At 39.5% G+C, this 23,304-nt stretch overlaps 3 protein-coding genes across 5 annotated transcripts; all 3 read left to right on the top strand.

The window, feature by feature from the left end:
* Positions 1–3,412: 3,412 nt before the first annotated feature.
* On the top strand, positions 3,413–4,600 carry LOC121756058 (uncharacterized mitochondrial protein AtMg00810-like). The gene is made up of 2 exons (XM_042151516.1): positions 3,413–3,481; positions 3,581–4,600. The coding sequence occupies exons 1-2, from the start codon at positions 3,413–3,415 to the stop codon at positions 4,598–4,600; spliced, it is 1,089 nt and encodes a 362-aa protein (XP_042007450.1).
* A 1,490-nt stretch (positions 4,601–6,090) lies between these two features.
* On the top strand, positions 6,091–8,297 carry LOC121756191 (protease Do-like 5, chloroplastic). Its single transcript, XM_042151674.1, has 8 exons — positions 6,091–6,368; positions 6,492–6,644; positions 6,926–6,988; positions 7,104–7,193; positions 7,399–7,521; positions 7,632–7,719; positions 7,830–7,904; positions 7,978–8,297. Exons 1-8 carry the CDS (start codon positions 6,123–6,125, stop codon positions 8,082–8,084), a joined length of 945 nt encoding a protein of 314 aa, XP_042007608.1. The 5' UTR covers positions 6,091–6,122; the 3' UTR covers positions 8,085–8,297.
* Positions 8,298–16,925: 8,628 nt separating this feature from the next.
* Positions 16,926–23,294, top strand: LOC121755536 (KH domain-containing protein At4g18375-like). 3 transcript variants are annotated; one of them, XM_042150842.1, is made up of 9 exons: positions 16,926–17,067; positions 17,450–18,067; positions 18,260–18,754; positions 18,898–19,137; positions 19,224–19,487; positions 19,757–19,807; positions 20,446–20,501; positions 20,584–20,680; positions 21,128–23,294. In XM_042150842.1, the coding sequence occupies exons 2-9, from the start codon at positions 17,468–17,470 to the stop codon at positions 21,257–21,259; spliced, it is 1,935 nt and encodes a 644-aa protein (XP_042006776.1). In that variant the 5' UTR covers positions 16,926–17,067; positions 17,450–17,467; the 3' UTR covers positions 21,260–23,294. The 3 variants fall into 3 exon arrangements, with proteins under 3 accessions (XP_042006776.1, XP_042006778.1, XP_042006777.1); XM_042150843.1 differs by having other exon boundaries at positions 16,931–17,067; positions 17,462–18,067; XM_042150844.1 differs by lacking the exon at positions 19,757–19,807.
* The last annotated feature ends 10 nt before the right edge of the window (positions 23,295–23,304 follow it).

Genomic DNA, 23,304 nt, shown 5'->3' with positions numbered 1-23,304 from the left:
CTATGGAAGGTTCTGTCATTCCTTCATCTTTTACTACCCCATTGATGTTCCTTTTGCAAATTCTGTTGCTAGCATAGATATTTGGCATAAGAGTTTTTTTTAAAGGAGAATCGACGGTGGTTCCCCACCTACCCCCCGAAGTGACTCGGACCCCCGGCCTAACGGTCGGAGGTGAAGCGTCTTACCAAGCTGCGCTTCGTTGTCAAGGTGGGGCCCAATGGCTCCCCCAGCTCCTGGGTCCAGGCACGGGTCCAGGCTTAATCACCTCCCCCAGCTCCTGGGTCCAGGCACGGGTACAGGCTTAATCACCTCCCGAAGCTCTGGAGTCAGGCCAGCGAATCCACTAGGCCCCAGGGAAATTAATCCCCAAGATGCGCCTCCCAGGGGTCGAACACGCGACCTCTAGGATGACGCGGTATACTTGCCTCCCTTCTCAACCAGTTGAGCTAGGAGGCTTGGATTATTTGGCATAAGAGGTTAGGACATGTATCTTTCGGGAAACTGAAATCCATGTCTGATATTCTCAATTTTCCAAATAAAAGCGCCAGTGATGGTTTGGCGAATTTTTGATGGTGATGAATGCAGGAAAATGCAGATCACGACACAGAGATTTACGTGGTTCGATTTACTGAGGTAAATCTACGTCCACGGGAAGAAAAGAGGGCAGAGTTGTATTGCTTGATCTGTTTTCTACAGCTTACAATACAAACTTGCTATATGATCTTTTATGTCTCGAGAGCTTCTTTAGAACTTAACCCTTTTCTATCTGATCTAAGTTCTATTTATACATTGAACTAAGATCGTGGCTTGCATCACCACTAATGATGGTTGTGGATGTCGTGGAGGTCATGGAGATCCTGCATGGGTCCACTATCTTGCATGAGATCTTGCATGAGTCCACTATCTCTGTACTTGGTCCACTATCCTGCATGAGTTGACTATCTTCCAGTTCGGTCGAATACTGAGACCGAACTGCTGAACTATTGCCGAGCAGCTTTAGCCGATCTGAGAGTAGAGCTTGACTGGTCGGCTTTTACCGAGCTGTAGGCTGGGGCCGAACTCTTTGGTAATGCCGAACTGATACTCTTCCTTGGGCTTTGGGCTGATGGGCCGTCACTGCTGTTGGGCTTGTTTAGTCCGTACCCCATCACTACCCCCCCCCGAAAAACGAAGTGAATCACTTCGGCGAAGCGAGTCACTTCGGCATTCTGGATAAAGGTACGGGGTAAGTTGATGTTTGTCCTCGGTCTTATGAAGTAAACTCTTCTTTGACCGGTCAAAGAAGAGTTTACTTCATAAGACCGAGGACAAACATCAACTTACCCCGTACCTTTATCCAGAATGCCGAAGTGACTCGCTTCGCCGAAGTGATTCACTTCGTTTTTCGGGGGGGGTAGTGATGGGGTACGGACTAAACAAGCCCAACAGCAGTGACGGCCCATCAGCCCAAAGCCCAAGGAAGAGTATCAGTTCGGCATTACCAAAGAGTTCGGCCCCAGCCTACAGCTCGGTAAAAGCCGACCAGTCAAGCTCTACTCTCAGATCGGCTAAAGCTGCTCGGCAATAGTTCAGCAGTTCGGTCTCAGTATTCGACCGAACTGGAAGATAGTCAACTCATGCAGGATCACATGCAGGATAGTGGACCAAGTACAGAGATAGTGGACTCATGCAAGATCTCATGCAAGATAGTGGACCCATGCAGGATCTCCATGACCTCCACGACATCCACAACCATCATTAGTGGTGATGCAAGCCACGATCTTAGTTCAATGTATAAATAGAACTTAGATCAGATAGAAAAGGGTTAAGTTCTAAAGAAGCTCTCGAGACATAAAAGATCATATAGCAAGTTTGTATTGTAAGCTGTAGAAAACAGATCAAGCAATACAACTCTGCCCTCTTTTCTTCCCGTGGACGTAGATTTACCTCAGTAAATCGAACCACGTAAATCTCTGTGTCGTGGTCTGTATTTTCCTGCATTCATCACCATCAAAAATTCGCCAAACCATCACTGCCTCTTGCTAAGCAAAAACATCTTCCGTTCTCCAAATCTTATTCCAATGCTTCCAACTGTTTTGATCTCATTCATTGTGATGTTTGGGGACCCTTCAACCCCTCCACCACTCAGGGATACAAATATTTACTTACTATTGTAGATGATTGTTCCGGATTTGTCTGGACTTTTCTGATGAACACCAAGTCTGATGTTGGAGCCATACTTCCTCAATTCTTCAACACAGTCCTTACTCAATTCTCCAAAAAGATAAAATCCATTCATTGTGACAATGCTCCAGAACTTAACATACCTTCATTATTCTCATCTTTTGGAACCATTGTTCAACACTCATGTGTTGAAACTCCCCAACAAAATGCCTGGGTTGAAAGAAAACATCAGCATCTCTTGAATGTTGCTAGGAGTCTGCTATTTCAGTTTTTTCTTCCCATTCATTTCTGGGGAGATTGCATTCTCACAGCCTCCTATCTGATTAATAGAGTCCCATCATCTATTTTACCAGATAATATGACACCATTTAAAGTACTCTTTCAAAAACCACCTTCCTATTCTCACTTGAAAGTGATTGGTTGCCTCTGTTATGCTTCTACTCTAGGCCGGGGCAGGGAGAAATTTTCACCTGGAGCCATTAAATGTGCCTTACTAGGATATCCCCCTGACTATAAGGGATATAAGCTCATTGATTTGGACTCTATGCAAGAAATAATCACAAGAAATGTCACATATGTCACATTCCATGAGGATGTTTTTCCATTCTCACACCTGTCTCCTTCTGTTTTCCCTTCTTCTTCTCAGACTCCACACATCCCTTCTATCTCAAATACTGATCCCATCACCCCCTCTCCAAATAAAACCACCATATCTAGTCATGGAAGAACAATAAAACCACCATCACACCTCACTGATTTCATCTGCAATTCAGTTGCATCAGCAACCCCATATCCTATCTCTTCTTATTTCACTCTATCCAAACTATCTCCTGAGTATTTAAAATATGTAATACTCATGCCTGCCATATTTGAGCCTGCCACATACAACCAAGCCTCACAATATAAAGAGTGGCAGCAAGCAATGCAAGAAGAGCTGGCAGCTTTCTCAAGAACAGACACATGGTCTGTTACTATCTTACCTCCTGGAAAAGTCCCCATTGATTGCAAATGAGTATATAAGGAGAAATTTAATCCATATGCTACAGTCGAGAGATATAAAGCAAGGCTCGTTGCAAAAGGATTTACTCAACTTGAAGGAGTGGACTTTCTGGACACTTTTTCTCCAGTAGCAAAACTCTCCACTGTGAAAATGCTTCTAGCTCTGGCTGCTATAAAGGGATATGTTCTTTATCTCACCTTGACATAAACAATATTTTTTCTCTATGGTGATCTAGAAGAGGATATTTATATGGCATTGCCTCCTGGCTATGATGTTGATTGGCAGTCTGTTGAAGGGGCAAATTCAGACTCAACTCTTGTGTGCAAATTAAAGAAGTCTCTCTATGGCTTAAAACAAGCATCAAGACAATGATACTTAAAACTATCTAAGGTGCTCAAAGGATTTGGTTTGCAACAGTCTGCCTCTGACCACTCTTTCTTCTTCAAGAATGACAGCAACAGTTTCTTTGGAATAGTGGTATATGTTGATGATATTCTAGTTGCCACTACACATCCAGAGATGACTGGGGATTTCAAAACCTTTTTATCACAACATTTCAAATTTAAGGATCTTGGATCTCCCAAATACTTCCTTGGACTAGAGATTGCAAGAAATAAGAAAGGCATATTGATATCTCATAGGAAGTATACAATGGATTTATTGAGGGATGCAGGAATGTTTGGTTGTAAGCCCTCTGCTGTGCCTATGGATCCCTTGAAGAAATTGAAGTTAGACTCAGACACTCCCTTAAAAGATGCATCGAAATATAGAAGACTCATTGGAAGATTACTCTATCTCTGCATCACTAGGCCAGATGTCACTTTTGCAGTGCATAAACTAAGTCAATATGTTTCAAATCCAAGCGATGAACACTGGGAAGCAGCTGAGAAGATCCTCAGATATTTGAAAAGTTCACCTGGACATGGCCTGTTCTATTTGAGCAACAGTAAAGTGAGCTTAAGTATATTTTCTGATGCAGACTGGGCAGCATGTCCAGATACAAGAAAGTCTATAACTGGATATTGTCTATTCCTTGGCTCCTCAATGGTTTCATGGAAAGCAAAGAAGCAAACAACTATTTCTCGGTCATCAGCAGAGGCTGAGTACAGAGCAATGGCTCAGGCTACATGTGAAGTAGTATGGGCAACTGCTCTCCTCAAGGACTTTGGAATAAAAGTTGAGAAGGTTGTTCCACTATATTGTGACAATCAATCGACCATCCACATTTGTTCAAATTCAGTTTTCCACGAGAGAACTAAGCACATTGAGATTGATTGCCATACAGTAAGAGAGAAATTTCTAGAAAATGTGATAAAGTCGTTGCACATTAGAAATAATCTTCAACTGGCAGATATCTTCACTAAACCCTTAGGGACGTTGGCTTTTCGTTCCATACTAAGCAAGATGAATTTTGAGAGCTTATACAATCCATCTTGAAGGGGCATGTGAAAGATGATGAAGCCAACGTCGACTTCCTTCCATGCATGCAACGTTTCTTCCATCAACATGAAGCTCCCGTGCTCTCACTTCTCATACACGCTGTGTCATTGCCATGTCATCACTAGATATTTTGATGAGTTAGTTGAAAAGTTAGTTAGGAAACTAGTTTGTTATAGAGTTAGTTAGAAGATATTTTGTTTGCTCTCTTAGCTCATTTCTTTGTATAAATAGAACAGCTCTCTCATTTGTAATTTTCTGATGAATCATTCAATAAGATCGATTTCATTCCCTTTGGATCATATGAATCTACGTTCTATATTTTCTACACTAAATCTACCATAGTTGCGGGTGATTTTAGGCCCCCGCATCAACGGCTGCATTTCGATTTTTTAATATAATTTTATTTTTATGTATATTGTCATCCTTCTCCTTATTTCATCATCTCTCATTTGGTTCTCACTTTCTCTCAAATGTTACAGTGTGTCGCCCAATTTTGAGATTTCTTGAGTCGACGAGCTTCATTGTAGAAGGAACTAACTTACGTCCATCTCCAGTAAGATTTGATGGAAGAAATTTTGGTGCATAACAATTGAAGTGTAGTGTAGGAATTAAAATTATGCAGTTTTTTAATTTTATTATTAAAATTTGTTGGAATTTTATTGAATTAACTTTTGAATTTTTAGAGGCATTTTGTTTTCTATTTTACAAGCATTAAACTCAACAAATATAAAAAATTTGAGAAATAAAAATATTCTTTTAAATAAGTGAACTACATGTGGCTGATTATAAGATTTGAAATGTGATTGATTTATTACTAGTGTTGCGACTGATATTAAACTTTCTAACATGACTCATAAAAAATGGACTTCAACTGTGAATGCACTTATTATAGATGAACGTTCAACTCCTTGTTTATATTAACTCAATTAATCACCTAATTTAGATAATTTATAAATGGTCATTAACATGTAGTACAATCTTTAAATGATTATACTAAACTATTATAATATTCAAATATCAGTCATAATTGAATATTGCAACCTACAATAAGATTTTTTTAGTTTCTCTTCATCTATTTACTCTTATTAGTTGCAATTGATTACAATTAGTTGTAATGCATAATTTTCGAATTTAGGTGTCATTATATTATAACCATAATTGTTTTATTTTTAGTAATAATTAAATTTAACATTTCAACTATAAAAATACTTCAATTTCCAATTATGCTTAGATATGAGATAGGCAAATGTATTTTTGAAGTAGTAGTTTAAATAGTCCCATTAACCATACTTTCTCTGTAGAAGCCCATTGGTCACTACTAATAAGCCACTTTTATTTTGGGCCTTAACAATTGTTGCAGAAAAAAGCCCCAAAGCAACCAATTGATAAAGTTTGAAATAAAACCATAAATTATATTTCGAAAATCTTTTTTACTGTTATCCACTTTTATTTAATGCATCACTCTTTTACACGTGGCAAAAGTTCAAGCCTTCTTATCCTTCCTCCTCACAGAGCTGCAATGGCGAAATTGGGTTTAGCAATGTGCGTGAAATCTTCAATTCCACTCCATCACACTCCCTCATATTGCTTAAATTCAGGCAACGCCACTGCTGTAACAAGGCGAAAATCACTAATCTTCACTACTACTTTCCTCGCTACATATTTGCATTGGCATCAAAATCCAAATCTCTCCACTCCACCAGCCATCGCTCAACAATTCGATGATCTCGATCAAGAAGAAACTCGAGTTGTTCAAATTTTCCAGGTTTTACTGTTTCTATCTCGATAAAATAGTTGTATTTAATTTTGGATATGGTTGTTAATTACTGCTGTAGCTTGGTTTGCACAATCCCGACTAAGAGGAATTTTGCAATTTGCCTATATGTAGGAAACTTCACCTTCTGTTGTGTACATAAAGGATATTGAATTGGCTGAAATTCCAAAGAGCAGTTCTGGAAATAATATTGGTGAAGATGAGGATGATAATGCAAAAGTGGAAGGGACTGGTTCTGGTTTCATTTGGGATAAATTTGGTCACATTGTGGGTTTTAACCTCTCTTTTCTTTAGTTTTTTTGCTAAACATTTATGAATTAAACTATGCTCTGCTCTCATTCATTCATCATTTAATCTACTCATTAACAGCTTCATCATTCAGTTATGTTCTGTCTAATACATACAATGAGCACTGATTATGATAAACTTCTTGAATGAGCTCACACAGTTCACTATATTGGCATAGCTAATACCTGAAAGCCATAAAGCTTTTATTTGCTGATCGCTTTGCTGAGGAGTGATCATCACATTGTGTTATTTCCTAACAGGTGACGAACTACCACGTGGTTTCCAAATTGGCAACGGACACAAGTGGTTTACAACGTTGTAAGGTTCTCTTTATTCATTTTTATGTTGAGCAATACCTCACAATCAAGATTTCAGCAGCTAAGGTTCTTAACTGGTTAAGATATTCGTAAGGACAGTTCTTCTTGTTTGTCGCTTCAGGTATATTTAGTCGATTCTGGAGGCAAAAGTATCACTAGGGAAGGAAAAATAGTTGGTTTTGATCCAGACTATGATCTTGCTGTTCTTAAGGTGCTAATATAAGTTTCTTCTACTTATGTGTATTGCTTTTACTGTCTACATTGTCGAGCAAAGAATGCATCAGCGTAGTCATTTGTCGTTTTACATCTCGTCTATTGACCTCAAATTCAGCCTAGTTTCTTCCCGATTTCCTGAATTTCTGAGTTTCAGTATACAGAAGATCTCTCAAATTTGTTACACTCTGTTTCTGTGGCAGGTTGATGCAGTAGGAAACGAGTTAAAGCCAGTGGCAATCGGCACATCCAGCGCGTTGCAAGTAGGGCAGAGCTGTTTTGCAATCGGAAATCCATATGGATACGAGAATACTCTAACGACCGGGGTAATAACATACTGTTAAGCTGATCAGCAGAATGAGGCATTGTTTGAAAAGAAATTTGATTGCTTGATGATGCCTTCATGATAACTACTTAAAGAGATGTGATTTTGCAGGTAATCAGTGGATTGGGTAGAGAGATACCCTCCCCCAATGGGAGAGCCATTCGAGGAGCAATCCAAACAGATGCTGCTATCAATGCTGGTAACAATTCTTGAAATTCCTTGGGGCTGTTTCGTCTCTTCATAATGCGATGTATGTTTGCTTTGTTTCGCCTTCCATCAGTCGAGGCTATGTCTCTTCCACCACTGCAGGAAATTCAGGTGGGCCTCTGATCAATTCATATGGTCATGTTATTGGAGTGAATACAGCTACCTTCACCCGCAGAGGTAAAGTTTCAAGATGATCGCTTCATCGTGACAGAGTTTAAAGATGATAACAACATTTTGAACTATTATGCAGGCAGTGGAATGTCTTCCGGTGTGAACTTTGCAATACCCATTGACACAGCTCTGCGCGTTGTGCCTACCCTTATCGTGTATGGTACCCCATATTCAAATCGTTACTGATAGAGGCAGAGCCAAGGCCCGACCACCGTATTTAGGTTGCATTACTTTTGAAATGTATATGAAATTAATCTCATATATCCCAATTTGTTTCGTCGCCACGAGACATTTTAAGCATGCCAGGCTATCGAATCCTGAATTTGTACAAACTTGTATAATGACAATTGGAGATCTCTCTTTCAATGCCAAGCTGATTCATAGCCCTATTTTCTTCAATTTTCAATCACTCAGTTACAGAAAATACACCTTCTCAAAAGGAAACACTTCGCTGATACGCTGAGTCAGTCGTGGTTTAGGGAGAGCAGAGAGAGCTGATCCTGAACGGAGCAATCAACGCGGCAAGAAGTCCTGCACGACGAGGGGATGAGGATGAGACCAACACCGCGATGCTCCATCGGAGAAGGGGAAGACCGTCTGGTGCTGCGATACTCAACGGCGTCTTGAAGAATGATGTTCCCTTGCTTATCCATGCAGTAAAACGAGCCTACGAAGAAGCGACCGTCCTTGATTCCGATCAGCATTCTGCCGTGTATCAGTTTCTTCGCAATCGCCACCGAATTCGATTCAGAGCCGTCGCATTTCTCTACCGCCTCGCGATCAGGACCGTCCATCGCAACTGTTCATCAATCAAATTCAATTTGCATTTCAGATCCAGCTCAAATTTCAACTGTAAGTAATCTATATCTATCTGCTGATTTCAACGTTATTTAATTGCATTTAGATTTTTTATTCGGCGTTCGCCTCTTTCTTTAAACTGATGTGTTTCTCGGTTCAAATGAAAAAAATAATTACTTTGATAATCAGAAAAAAGACAATATTATGCATATATGCTCTTTATCGATTGATTAACGTGATAGAAACATATTTACCTTCGATCTTCTGATATCGAAAATGAATGCGAAGCTGTGCTGTATCCTCTTGTGTTGTTGATGTCAGGTATCGCTGGATTTAGGGCATAACAAGTAGATGTAGAATTTTTCTTGTGGAATTTTCGAGTACTGAACAGAAGGATTTCTCTAATCAAAAGCTCCTAAAAATATGAATTCCTTCGATTAATTTATCGACGTATACTATGGAAATTGGAATTGACGAGGAGAAGAGGGCGTAGAAGATGAAGAGTAAGTGGCGCTGTGACTGTGAAATGTGAAGGAGTGGGCTTGTTGCATTAATTTTGATAGGCCCGGATTTATTCACAAATTTCCCTTTTTCCAATCATTCGATTTACGTAATTAAATTTATCAATATTTACTTTTTAAAATTGAAAATGTGATATTTATTGAGAGAGTCATAGACTAAGAGCATCTCCAATGGCGGACGTCCGGTCGGACATCCGGTCGGACGTCGCGACGGGCGACCGGGACGTCCGCCATTGTGGCATTTAGGTCGGATACGGACGTCCCGTGAGGACGTCGGGTGTCCTCGGACGTCCCGGCGACGGGAGGGCGGACGTCCGCCACTGTGGCAAGGGTCGGACGTCCGGAATTTTTTTTTTTTTTTAAAAAAAACTCTATATATACGGCTCGTTGAACTTCATTTCAACGCGGAGTGAGCCGGGGATGTTGGATTATGTAGAGGTTTAGGATGAAACGTTGCATCCCTTCATTTCACAACCGAAAATAACTGATTGTTGGCGGGTTATAAAATTGCAATTTGGTCCTTCAATTATCGAAAATTTCATTTCCGGTTGAAGATTTCTGCACAGTAACTTTAATGGAAATAAAAAAATTCCAAACTGACCTGGGGCTCTGCCCCTTGGACCCCGCCAGGGGCTGCCGCCCCTTGGACCCCGCTCTCGGGGGCGCTGCCCCCGAACCTCCGTCTAATCATAACGAATTCAAATAAGTGTGCACTCCGCACTTCCAACTTATTTGATGTCTCGTTATAATTATATTGATCAATCAAGTTAATCCAATTACATTAAAATATCCAACATATTATGTATTTTTCTTTTTTCGAATGACTATGTATTTTGCTTTTTTCTAACTATGTTTTTTTTATGTTTTATGAATATGTATTTTTGCCCGTATTTTGCTTTCTCGTATTCCGTGTCAAAATAATATTTCCGTTTTTACGTAATTAAATTATTGTGATTTTTTTTATTGCGGGATGTCCTAGTGGGAAGGGCAGACATAGGAGGGGATGTCCTAGTGACGTGGCAGTGGGGTGAGAAGTCCTAGTGACGTGGCAGGAGGTGTTTTTGGGATGTCCTAGTGGATGTCCTAGTGGGATGTCCGCCCACTGGAGATGCTCTAAGAGAATCCGCAATGGCGGCCGTCCCAGCGGACGTCCGGCACGCTCATCCGCAATGGCGCTCATCCCGGACGCCATTGTACAAGGGTGTCGGACGCTCATCCGCAATGGCGCCCATCCCGGACGCAATTGTACAAGGGTGTCGGACGCTCATCCGCAATGGCGTGCCGGACACTCATCCGCAATGGCGTGCCGGACGTCCGCCATTGTGCAAGGGTGACGCGGATATGGACATCCGCTGCGGACACCGGAGTTCAGCGGTGTTCTCGGGACGTCCGCCATTGCGTTGACCCCCACGGACGTCCGCGCAGACGTCCCGATTATTTGATTTTTTTTTTAAATTCTATAAATACGGCCTGAAACGAAACATCGTGCCTCTTCCATTCTTAATTGAAATTATCAGTTTTTAAAGGAGTTTCTAAAATTGCAAATCAGTCCTTCGACTATCAGAAATTATATTTTCGGATGAATTTTCTACACAGCAACTTTAATGGAAATAAAAAATTTCCAAGCTGAACCCCAGCCAGGGGCAGAGTCCCTTGGATCCCGCAACTCGGGGGCACTGCCACCTAACCCCCGTCTAATCACAATGAATTCAAACAAGCGTGCACTTCGCACTTTCAAACTTATATGGTGTCTCATTATGGTAATACTGATCAATCAAGTTAATCCAATTACACTAAAATAACCAAAAGTATCTCTCTCTAAATACGTTTCTTTCGAAGATGAATAATTATTTGTGTTTTTTTGTACCATGTATGTTTTTTTTAAATAAAGTGGATGCAATTCCTCCGTTTTTGTGTCGAAATTTTAATTCCGTAAATTATTTAATTTGGTGAATTTGTGAATTTTTATTATTGTGGGAAGTTCGTCGGGATGTCCGTCACTGTGCAGTGGAGAGTCCTTATGACGTGGCAGTGCAGTGGGAAGTCCTTATGACGTGGCAGGAGGTGTTTTTGGGATGTCCGCCGGGACATCCGCCCCACTACGGATGCCTAAAAAAAGTGAAATAGACCATTAGAGTTTAATTTATATTTTTCCCGAAATAATGCTTCGTTGATTTTCATTTGAATTGACTTGTAGTAGCTTGTACAATCAACCAATTAATTAAATTGAATGGTAGTTACATTTTATTAACTAAATTGAACTATATTACCAAAATTAAGTCGAGATTTATTATACTAGTTTATATTTTACTATATCATAGGAGTATAAAAGTGATACTTATCGATTTGGGAGTAAATTTATGCCATGTAAAATTTTAATTCTATAAATCCATCAAGTTAATATAGAGAATTTAATATTATTATTAATGGGAAGTGATCAATTGTTAATTCACTCTGTAGTTGCTAAATACAATTAATTTAAGACCATATGATTTTAGAAATCTAGTAGTCTAAAATTTGCCACGTGTAATTTTCATTTTTATTAATTAAATCGAAAAAGATAAAAAAAAACTATCAAATTAAGGTTTTGGATGGAAATGTCAATATAATATTTTGAAAATATCAACACAATGCTTTGAGAATGTCAACACATTGCTTATGCCAACACATTGATTTAAGAATGACATTCTACATGTATTATATTGACATATTTTATATACTATGTTGACATTTGTTATTGTATGAAAAATTGAAAATTTTTGAAAAAAAATTCAAATTTTGACATTGGAACATATGCAAGTGAGATCTCATTAGAATCCTTATGAAATTATCTTTAATTTGATAAATGTTGTGCGAAAAAATAATTTGAATCGAGAAAGTTATATGCGTTTTTAAGTTATGCGATATTTTTTAAAAGTTAATTACAACTAATTTGTTGTAAATTGAACTTAATACCCTTATTGACGTTTTTTGTTGATCGTATTAGCCTTTCGAGACTAATGATATTATTTAATTATGGTTAGGAATTAAGTATTGAGTTAGCAGTATAACACTCCCCTGTCATTAATACATACTCCCTCCGTCCTAATAAATATGCAACATTTGGTTTCCGGCACAAGATTTTATGTAGTGGTGTTTTGTAAGTTAATGAAGAGAGAGTAAAGTTAGAAATAAGAAAAAGTAGAGAGAGTGTTGTTTCCATTGTAGGAAACGTTTCATTTTTATTGGGACAACCTAAAAAGGAAAACGTTTCATTTCTAATGGGACAGATGGAGTATCATTAATACATAAAAAAAACTCGTGTAGGAGACTATTTTATCAAAAGATATCTGACAATTTGCCCTTTTTAATAGTACAAATCTATCTATTTTACGGATTGGGTACAATACAGAGAAAACTATATGATTAAATAAAAAATGACAACGCATAATTGGAATAAAGAAATGGAGAATATGATGAAGATAGATAAAGAATGAAGTATGGAAAAATGTATTTATAGAGGATAAAAAAGAAAGTGTTATTGTAGATGAAGAAGCAATGGGATATTAATTTTTTTTTATAAAATTTGATTCTATATAAAAGTTAGTATACTTAAAAAGCACGTGACAAAGACATGACTGAGACACACATAATGACGCAACATGCATGCAACACACTTAGGCACGCAAGGACGTATTGACGGACACTAGGGGCAGAGCAAAAAAATTATCTTTAAAGAGGCAAAAATATAGTGTGTGGTGATATTTGAAGTGTTTAAGGAGAGACCGTTAATGAAGAATATATATTAGTATTTTTTTCTATAATAGGTTATATACATATAAATGAAAATTTTTAGAGAAGGCATTTGCCCCGCTTACACTCTAGATCCATCCCTGTCCGACATGCTCAACGTTGTGCAATGTCATGCTTTGGCAAATAAGCATGCAAGCTCAGCCTTTAAGCACGCTGCAGCGCATGCCCTTAGCAATCCCAACTACAGTTTTTGCGTAAGGATTTCCAATCCAAATTGTATGTCGCTTGGGTACGCCCGAGTAAAGTATGTATTTGTTTTTAAATAAATGGAGTACAATTTCCTTTTTTATCAACTTTTATTTTAATGCAAATATATTTCCAAATTTGGTGTATGGTGTTTCTGGCTATTATTGCAACTTGGCTTAGATATTTGAAGATTTTAGTGAAAAAAGGGGTGATTTATGTAAATAGTCGTAATTTACACAGATATTTAAGAGCATCAGCAGTGGCGCGGAATTCCCGACAGAATTCCCTGCGGAATTCTCAAAAACACCTCCTGTCACGTCATACGTACTTTCACTGCACTGCCACGTCATAAGGACTTCCCACTGCACAGTGGCGGACATCCCCAAGGACTTCCCGAAGGACTTCCCACAATTAAAAAAACCATATATTCACAAATTAAACAATTTACGGAACCATATATTAAACAATTGGGAATAAAAATTCCATTAAATAAAAAAAAGAAAAGTACATTTCACCAAATTAAAAAAACATTTCAATAATTAAAAACTACATCAACGACGACAACTCCAATAGTTAAAACAAGTGGTGCGAATGAAATGCAGTTCAACGAGCCATATATATAGAAGTTTAAAAAAAATTAATGCAATAAACGAGAATTTCGCGCGGACGTCCGTGGGAGTCAACGCAATGGCGGACGTCCGCACGCCCGTCGCGACGGAATTCCGCGTAATGCCGCGGAACTGCGGTGTCCTCGGCAGAATTCCGTATCCGTGCATACCATGCACAATGGCGGACGTCCGCCGCGGAATTCCAGTCGAAATTCCATCGGGACGGGCGCTATTATTGATGCTCTAAGCGAAATAAAAAATCAATACATTCATCAATCATCAGGCCATCCGCAACGTTGTCTCTTATCCATCTCTTAACCGTCTCATCTCTTAACTATTCATGGGCCCCACTGTACTTTTCACTTCATCTCTTAACTAAGAGACAGAACCTGCAACCCTCCATCTCTTATCCGTCTCTTAACCATCTCATCCCTTAACTATTCATTCAATTTCATTTTTTATTTTTATTTCCAATAAATTCAATTAATAAAAGCACACTTCATTAAATAAAATAAAATTACAACTTAAAATCCTAAAAAAACATAATTAAATTCGTGGCAAAATAAATAAAAAAAGACATAATTTAAAATACAATTTTATAGAAATTATAAAAACTACTCTGTCAGCGAATCATTTCCCGAGGGAGGCGGTGGAGGCGGTATACCAAGTTGTCCCGCCAGATACACAATGTCGGCATGATGGGTTTGAAATTGGACAGGCGTCATGCGGGAAGTATCCGCCATCGTGGCGGTGAAGTACATGGACATTAAGGAGGAGGGCGGCCCTTGGGAGCCCGCCTGGGTTGATTCGCCTCGGCCCCTCCTCCCTTTAGCCGCCTTCGCCGCCTTGGTCCCTTGCGGCCGACGGCGCCCACGGGAGGATCCCCCTGCATCGTCCGCCGTGTCCTCAACCTCCTACGAGGCAACCTCTTGTGCGGCGCTGCCCGAACCGCCCCCACTAGACGAGTATTGGCCGCCGTGTGCTTCGTGCGCTTCGAGGTCTAGCCCGAGCTGGACCGGACACTGCCGACCCACCTTTCCTTGTCTTTGACGGCCTCCCAAACATCGACATGTCCAAATTCTTTGCCGGTGTCGTCGAAATAGACTCGCAAAGCTGATCTCAGAATGTCGGCTCCCGTGGCTCCACTTTGGTAACGAGCCGCTTCGTTCTCATAGATGCCGCAGAATTTTTTGACCTTTCTGTCGGCGCGGGGCATCTTCAATGTGCGGCGGCAGGACCCCTTCGGCTTAATCTCTTTGTAGGCCTCGGTGACCTTTTCCCAGAAGCACTTCCGGGTTTGTTGATTCCCGACGATGGGATCGTACGAGACGCTGATCCAGGCGTTGTACACAACCATCGTGTCCTTGCGGCTGTACGGATGCCGGCCTACATCCTCCTCCTCCTCGGCCGCCTTCGCCTCTTCCTCTTCGGCGTCGAATGCCCTGAAGCTTCCACCGCCTCGTCCTCCTTCCGGAGTGGGTTCATCCGGATAATCCTCCCGAATTTGGGATAATCCCCGCGAATACCTTGGGGCGGAGTGCATCAACATCAAAATGGGGTGGTTGGTACCCTGTCGGCGTCGACGAGCCCTGGGTGCCCGGCGTCGACGAACCGGAACCGGAACCACCCAAGACATTGTACATGCCCCCCAATCGCCAAACACGTTGTTGTCAAACCCGTCGGAGCCGCCCTCGTTTCCGTTGTCGGACATTTTGTGATGAAAATTGGAAAGGTTAGATGAAAATTGGACATGTTAGATGAAAATGATTTGGGAAGAATAGATGTGTGTTTGTGTGTGTAATGAGGATGAAATATGAGTATTTATAGAGTAAAAAAAAAGAAAGAAAAAACAGTCGAAAAAACAGTAATATTACCGTTTTTGTTTTTTATTTTTTTTATTAAATTCGAATTAAAAAAATAATTTGTTGCGTCAGCGTGACGAAGCCCACTCGCGGGCCGGCGAGTGGGCGTCATGCGTGGCACCAGCTCTTTCCACGTGGCGCAGGCGCGTGGCGAGACAGCCCGCGAGACATCTCGGTAGGACTGGAGTCTCGGCGAGACCGGGACGAGACGGGGCGCTGCAACGCGTGTCACCCCGTCTAGTCTATGCGGGGCGAGATACGAGCCACCCGCGGGACGTGGGGTGGCCTAAGAGCATCCACAATGGCGCCTAGTGCACCGCCTAGCCGAGCCCCGGCGCTCGGCGAACCATTGCAGCCGCCTTGCGGTTTTTCGAAAAAAAAAATCACCTAGCGCTAGGCGTTATACGGGTGCTCGGCAAAGCGCTCGGCGCCATTGCAGAGTCCGGATCGCCGAGCGCATCGTCCAGCGGATTTTTTAATTTTTTTTATTTAATATTTTTTTTATGAAACTCGTTCTTGGTTGTTTCTCTTTTATAGAGACATCCGTGAATATTTTATGTTCCACTTTCGATGTGGGACAAACTCATTCTTAGTTGTTTCTCTTTTATAGAGACATCCTTGAATGTTTTATGTTCCACTTTCGATGTGGGACAAACTAATTCTTGGTTGTTTCTCTTTTATAGAGACATCCTTGAATGTTTTATGTTCCACTTTCGATATGAGACAAACTCATTCTTGGTTGTTTCTCTTTTATAGAGACATCCTTGAATGTTTTATGTTCCATTTTCGATGTGGGACAAAATCATTTTTGGTTGTTTCTCTTTTATAGAGACATCCTTGAATGTTTTATATTCCACTTTCGATTTGGGACAAACCCATTAATGAGAATGTTGTAATGTTATTTTAATTTTAATGAAGTGTGTTTTTTTAATTAATGTACTTTTTTAAATTTTAATATTATTATTGAATTTTTCCGTATCTGTGTCGTAAATTTAATTCCGTATTTTATGTGATTGTCAATTATTATTTGTTTTATATAATTAGGAGTGATGTGGCTAGGCTATTGGTAGGTTATTGTTGGACTATTTGCTTGTCCTGATGATGTGGCAGAAGGATTTTTAGTGCTGATGATGTGACAGAAGGAGTTTGTGGCTGGGCGAAAACCATTATGGATGCTCTAACGAAGTGTTTCACAGTTTTAGAATATAAAAATGATTTTTTCTAACATAAAATTTATCAAAAGCTATTTGTATGTAAACGGTTACGCCATTTTTATTCCATTGACAGATATCTTCATCGCTCTGGCGACTCAAATACTATAATGTTTGATACGCTGTAATTTTTAAGCCATAACTAGGTGCATATTCCTTATTTAGGGTTTTTCGGCGAGCTGTGGTTTCTGGTAATCGTTTTATTTAATCTGACATTTTGTAAACAAAATGGCTTGTTTTCAATCTCTATGTGGCGAATTTTCTGCATTTACTCCACAATTGTTGATTTATCACTGTCTAAGCTGATTCAGATTATTAGTTTATATTCGCAGGCGTGTTTTGGTGTATTTGGTGTTCTTTTTCATCTTATTTGGGGCTCGTGTGTTTTTTAAGAGCACTTATTTGGTTCTTATATCTAGAGACAGAGTTCTAGATGATAGATTCATGCCGTTTACTGTGTTTTTTTTGTGTGTGTGTGAAATGATGTTGATTGCATATATACTGTATTTTATCTCCAATATTCTGTTGCATTTTAATGTTCAACGTTTTGATTCAACGTTTGAATAATTGAAGGCTTGTATTCAGTGAGCAATGGGTGAAAGTGGGAAGCGTCATCGTTCATATCGGGATGACGCAGACGGAAGGAACCAGAAGAGGAGAACTGATAAGGATAGGGAGAGAGATGAAAGGGGAAACGATGAAGTGGTAGTGTACAGAATTTTGTGTCCGGATACTGTTATTGGGAGTGTGATTGGAAAGAGTGGAAAAGTGATTAATTCCATTAGGCAAGACTCAAGGGCAAAGGTAAAAGTGGTGGACCCATTTCCAGGTTGTAGAGACAGAGTTATTACTATCTATTGCTATGTAAGGGAAAGGGAGGAGCTCGAGGCGGATGATGAATTCAATGATAACCGACCTCTTTGTCCCGCACAAGATGCCCTTCTCAGGGTGCATGGCGCGATTGCAAATGCTGTAGCTGCACTTGGAGATTCGGACACGAGGAGGAGAGACAAAGAGAGGGAGGAATGTCAGCTTCTAGTTCCATCTAGCCAGTCCGCTAATATTATTGGGAAATCTGGTGCAACCATTAAGAAATTGAGGAACAAGACAAGGACACACATCAAGGTTAATGCTAAGGATGCTGGTGATCCATCTCATTCTTGTGCGCTGGAGTTTGACAATTTTGTTATGGTTAGTTGACTCTTGAAACGAAATTAAAGAGCGTGAATAGTGAATAACTGCTCCCATATTCTATCTTAAATGCATTTTTATACCTTTCGTTTTTTCACTTGATTGGTTTGGATGTGGATGATTAGTTAATGTGATCCACATAAATGCAGGCTGTTAGTTTACCTGATTATGTATGTCGTTGTTCATTGTTAGATATCTGGTGAGCCCGAGGCGGTCAAGAAAGCACTTTTTGCCATTTCTGCGATTATGTACAAGTTTACAGCAAAGGAGAACATTCCTCTTGACACTTCTGTCCCCGAAGCACCTCCAAGCTTCATTATTCCATCAGATGTTCCAATGTATCCTGCTACTGGACTTTATTCAAGTGTAGAACCCATTAACCATGCTAGACCAATGCCTTCTACCTTACGTCCTTCACACGCACACGATATCCCAGGCTATGCTGATGCCCGGGGAACTTGGCCAATATATTCATCTGCTCTTCCAATGGTGTCTGGTTATGGTGGTGCGTCGCATTCTGAGGAACTAACCATAAAAGTGTTGTGCCCCTCTAACAAGATTGGTCGCGTTATTGGGAAGGGTGGAAGTTCTATTAAAGGTATAAGGCAAGAGAGTGGTGCTCGTATTGAAGTTGAGGACCCCAAGGCCAACCATAGTGAGTGTGTCATCACTGTGATCTCCTATGAGGTAGTTCTGCCAAAACAAAATGTGCCTACAGCGCATTTACATGTTCTGCTAATATCATTTTGGTTCTACTTGCTTAGTTGCTTATGCATTTTTTTGGCTTTTGTCTTACTTTACTTACTACCCCTATTGTTTATTTTGAATAGTCATCAGAAGATTTGAAATCCATGGCAGTTGAAGCTGTTTTGTTGTTACAAGGAAAGATAAATAGTGAAGATGGTGATACTGTAACTATGCGGCTCCTTGTTCCGTCAAAGGTTATTGGCTGCATCATTGGAAAAAGTGGTTCTATAATCAATGAAATTCGGAGAAGAACTTTAGCAGATATACGAATTTCTAAAGGCGAGAAGCCTAATTTTAATGGTGGAGATGACGAACTTGTTGAGGTGAAATTAATTGTATTATATTTTTGCAGTCTGAAAGTATCCCGTGTTTGTTTTCTTATTCATGTCAAAATGTGTACCTTACGCAGGTATATGGACAAGTTGGTAATCTGAGAGATGCACTTATTCAGATTGTTTTGAGGCTTCGAGATGATGTATTAAAGGATAGGGACGACATGCACAATGCATCTACTGGTGTTGGGGCATTATATGCTGGCGGTGCATCTCTTCCAGTGTCATCAGTTTTCCATAGTGGACACTCTGGTGCTGCGTTAAGTTATGACGAAAGAGCTGAAGCAGAGAGTGGTTTGCGATTATTTTCCCCTCGTGGATATGGATATGGGTCCTTATCAGTATGCTTCTATTTTTTTTTGTTTAATTTTTTGCATATAAAGATGAAAAAGTGAAGCATAAAGTAACTTGCAACAAAATTCAGATTACTGAAATTTGCAATTAGTGTGTCAGTGTACTCGGCTTCAGCTGCTATAATTATCTTATATTTTCTGATTTGACTACCACACTCTCTACAGTTATATTGGCCTTGATATCAGTAGTGTCCCTCCTAAGTCACTTCAGTGGTTTGCTTTACTATGTGGAATCATATTTATTAAATTGTTGGCAGGTTGATACTAGCGTCCAATTGGAAGATTGTCAACATTGTCATGAGTTCATGGTACACTAATGAAAATGTTAGGAAGAATTTTGTGAACCTTCTCCTTTTGGAAAGATCTTATATTTTTCGCTCATTATTGCTATAAAATGGAATGGGTTGATGAAATATTTTATGAGTGGAAACTGATCGGGATTAATAAAAGAGTCTTACTATGGCTTTTGCACCTTCTATGCTGTGAAAGCTCATCTATCTCAGTAGTGAGTTGTTATACTTGTGTGACTTCTGTCTTGACTCCTGTGCATAAATCTTAGTCGTTCTGGATAACTAAGAAATACTCCCTCCGTCCCCAAAAAATAGACTAGTTTTTCCATTTTGGACCGTCCCCAAAATTATACAAAGTCTAAATAAGGAATGTTTTGAACAAACACACACCACTAATAATGTGGACCCCATAATCCACTAACACTACTTCCACTACCTTTTTCTCTCTCCCTCTTACTTTTTCCTATCTCTCTCTTACTTTACCAATTCCACATTAAAACCCGTGCCATATACAACTTTGTCAATTTTTGGGGGACGGAGGGAAGTATATGCATGCCAAACTTTAGTTATTTGTATTTAGCTGTTACCATGAGTTTCTTGGTCCAAGGTCTTTAATATGCAACACCTGATTACAATTGTTTGGTTTCTTTTTATAGATGGAGGACACTGGCTATGGATCCTTGCCTTCGCATTCGACATCACTATATTCAGGGTTAGCCACTCATGACTCAAGTCCTTATTTCCTTTTTTTATTCTTAATGCCCTTATATGATTAAAATCTTTGCTTAAATCAGGTTGTCTCGGCCATCTGTTTTGGAAATGGTCATCCCTGCACATGCGATAGGTAAAGTAATTGGAAAAGGCGGCACAAATATTGAGAATATATGCAAGGTAAATTGTTGTTTCTCGATGCATCATGCGTGAAATTGAAAATATTCTCATATTTTATTAATTTTGGTCTCACATAATTCGTACTTGACATTTTCCCCTAACTTGATTAAGAAACAATACTAACTGAACACATGTCAACAAAAGTATTGTTTCTTAATCAAGTTAATACATTAAAAGTTTGTTGTTTTCCTAGTGATCTTGATCCTGCAGCTTGGCTAAGTTGTCACTTAGAATGGGATTCTTTATTAATAGCTAAATGTTTGTACTTTCAATTTTTAATATGCTTGTTGACCTTGTAATTTCTTGTCCTATTAATTTTCATTTATTAGAAGTTTTTCAAATCTTTACCGCAAATCATTTGGCTCTGATTGGACGTCATGGTTGCTCAGTATGCCCTTCATATTCACACATTGGCTCACCTCATCTGGATGCTTTATTCTTTTCTAGATATCTGGAGCAGCTATTGATATTCCAGATTCCAAGTCTTCGCGAGGCGATCGTGTGGCTATAATATCTGGCACCTCCGAGGAAAAGCGTGCTGCTGAAAACTTGATTCAAGCATTCATTATGGCCACTTAAGGTTCAAGGACAGCTCCATTCGTATGAAGGTGAAACTAGTTCATATCTGGGGTTTGTGAACAAAGGTTACTTCTCTCATCCTCCTTTAGGTTCCGTTCGTGGAGATCAATCTTCTTCTTAGGCTTCTGGTGGATTCTCATCTCCTCTATAGGGATTCTTATGAAGAGGCTTCTAAAAGTTTTTCATATCTATTTCTAAGTGGTATCAACTCTAGTGGCTGCATGATAAGGATATATTCGTTCGTCTGCAGCAGCATCATATGAGAATAGGAAATTTCATTCCTATTCGTTTCATTCATCAGACTCTTCTTAAAATCTTATTTCCTGCATGATTGTCTCATGATTGGATGTTGACTTGATTTTCAAGATCGTGACACATAATCTTATGTATCCCTTCCTTGCTTGCTGCTACTGCTTCTGTCTTATTGTTGTGCCTCTAATCAATGTTCTCTTCCGCATGTTCCTCTCCGTTCTCTTCATGCTTTTAGTAATAAGCTCAGAATGACCTCTCTCCTAATAAAATGCACTGCTTCTGCTCTGGCAAGACAATATCTACAATCATAAGCTACAAATTCCAATATGCCTGTTGTTGAATAGCTTGCGTTGGTTTCCTCGTTGGCTAACTAATCTGATTCAATATTGTGTTGTTTCATGTCCTCTAAATCTCCACTCAAATCCTCTAGAAGGTCCATTGACATGTTCTTTACAGGAATAGAAAATGTTACAATATGACATTCGATTACCCATAATCTTCATTCGGAAGTTTATTGTTTACCTTGTTTCAATTATAATCAATTGGACCCTTAGTACCAGACAGTATTGTTCTATTTTACATCAGATATGGCCCATACTACCTTCGTTTAATTGTTTTACTGCCCTGCATAGACTTATACTGAACTGACAAACACGAATATTAAGATCAGTCCTAGCTCATTTAATCAAGACATTAGAGTAATACTTTCTACTATTAGTGAATAAGATTTTGTATCCTAAAACTTACTTTCTTCCTAATCTATGTGTTGACGTTATTATTATTATTCACATACTGTCCTCATCCTTGTACACGAGATCAAGTCTGTCTGGAATTGAAAAGATTCTTCTCCGTACCCCTTCTCTATGGAATGATATGATGTCAGATCTTGTTATCTTCACCTTCAGATTCTCGATAGGCTTTAGATCTGGCCGCACAGCTCATTCTCGATCTAGTCAGTGCAAGTGGTTTGCATAGTTTCTAATCTGCATTTATCTAACATATCTGCTTTGAATAATAGAGGTTATGCTGTTTCTGAACCAGAATAATCCTTGAACCTAAAAGCTCTGCTGCATATGTGAGGTTTGACGTTATGCTCGAGTTGGGACTTCGGTGCAATTTAATTCTTCTTTCATATTCCTCAACTTTGTTCTTAGTAAAACAGAGTAAGAGTTTCGTGATCTGGTGATTTCTTAAATCTGCTTGATTCTCACCCATGGCTTATCTGTGGTATCTATGGGCTGATTGGTGGTCTGTCAGTTTGGTATAGCAGATTGAATAGTTATATGCTAACAAGTCTAGTTCTTAAGTATAGCAGGTTTACACAAATTTGCATTGCTTCTCACTTTTGATGAAATTTCATCAGTTAATTACACGGTTTCTTTATGCCCTCGTTTCGTTTTCTTAACGTGACATGATCATGTCTTAGTCTATTACCGATTAAGGTCTCCATGCCTGTGAAAGCTATGGCAGATGGGTTACTCTAGTAGATCTTGAGTTTCTTACCTGCCGATGGCATAATCTTAGTCATAGATTTGGGTTATGCCGGTTATGGAATATGAGGGCAGATGGGGACTTTTCATTGTATGTTTGAAGGTGTAAATATATATCCAGTTTAACACAACTCTTTTAGATTTTGTGAAGCGTTTGAACCAGATTGTTGTAATATTCTTGTATCACATGTAAAGAGGCATGAAATTTTCATTATATAGGGAAGTTTGTGTACATATGTTAGCAGATTTGTGTGTCATTTGTGAATTTACACTTCACACATCAAAGTCCAGAACTAGAAAGTG

Source organism: Salvia splendens, chromosome 11 (genome assembly GCF_004379255.2).
Source record: "Salvia splendens isolate huo1 chromosome 11, SspV2, whole genome shotgun sequence".
NCBI classification, from domain to species: domain Eukaryota; kingdom Viridiplantae; phylum Streptophyta; class Magnoliopsida; order Lamiales; family Lamiaceae; genus Salvia; species Salvia splendens.
This window is presented reverse-complemented; position numbering and strand designations above follow the sequence as displayed.

Coding starts and splice junctions, on each gene's coding strand:
- LOC121756058 (XM_042151516.1), top strand. CDS start 3,413: ATGGCATTGCCTCCTGGCTATGATGTTGATTGGCAGTCTGTTGAAGGG. Junction 3,482..3,580: donor CAAATTCAGACTCAACTCTT/GTGTGCAAATTA, acceptor GGTTTGCAACAG/TCTGCCTCTGACCACTCTTT.
- LOC121756191 (XM_042151674.1), top strand. CDS start 6,123: ATGGCGAAATTGGGTTTAGCAATGTGCGTGAAATCTTCAATTCCACTC. Junction 7,194..7,398: donor ATGATCTTGCTGTTCTTAAG/GTGCTAATATAA, acceptor TTTCTGTGGCAG/GTTGATGCAGTAGGAAACGA. Junction 7,522..7,631: donor AGAATACTCTAACGACCGGG/GTAATAACATAC, acceptor GTGATTTTGCAG/GTAATCAGTGGATTGGGTAG.
- LOC121755536 (XM_042150842.1), top strand. CDS start 17,468: ATGGGTGAAAGTGGGAAGCGTCATCGTTCATATCGGGATGACGCAGAC. Junction 19,488..19,756: donor ATGGATATGGGTCCTTATCA/GTATGCTTCTAT, acceptor AATTGTTGGCAG/GTTGATACTAGCGTCCAATT. Junction 19,808..20,445: donor AACATTGTCATGAGTTCATG/GTACACTAATGA, acceptor TTCTTTTTATAG/ATGGAGGACACTGGCTATGG.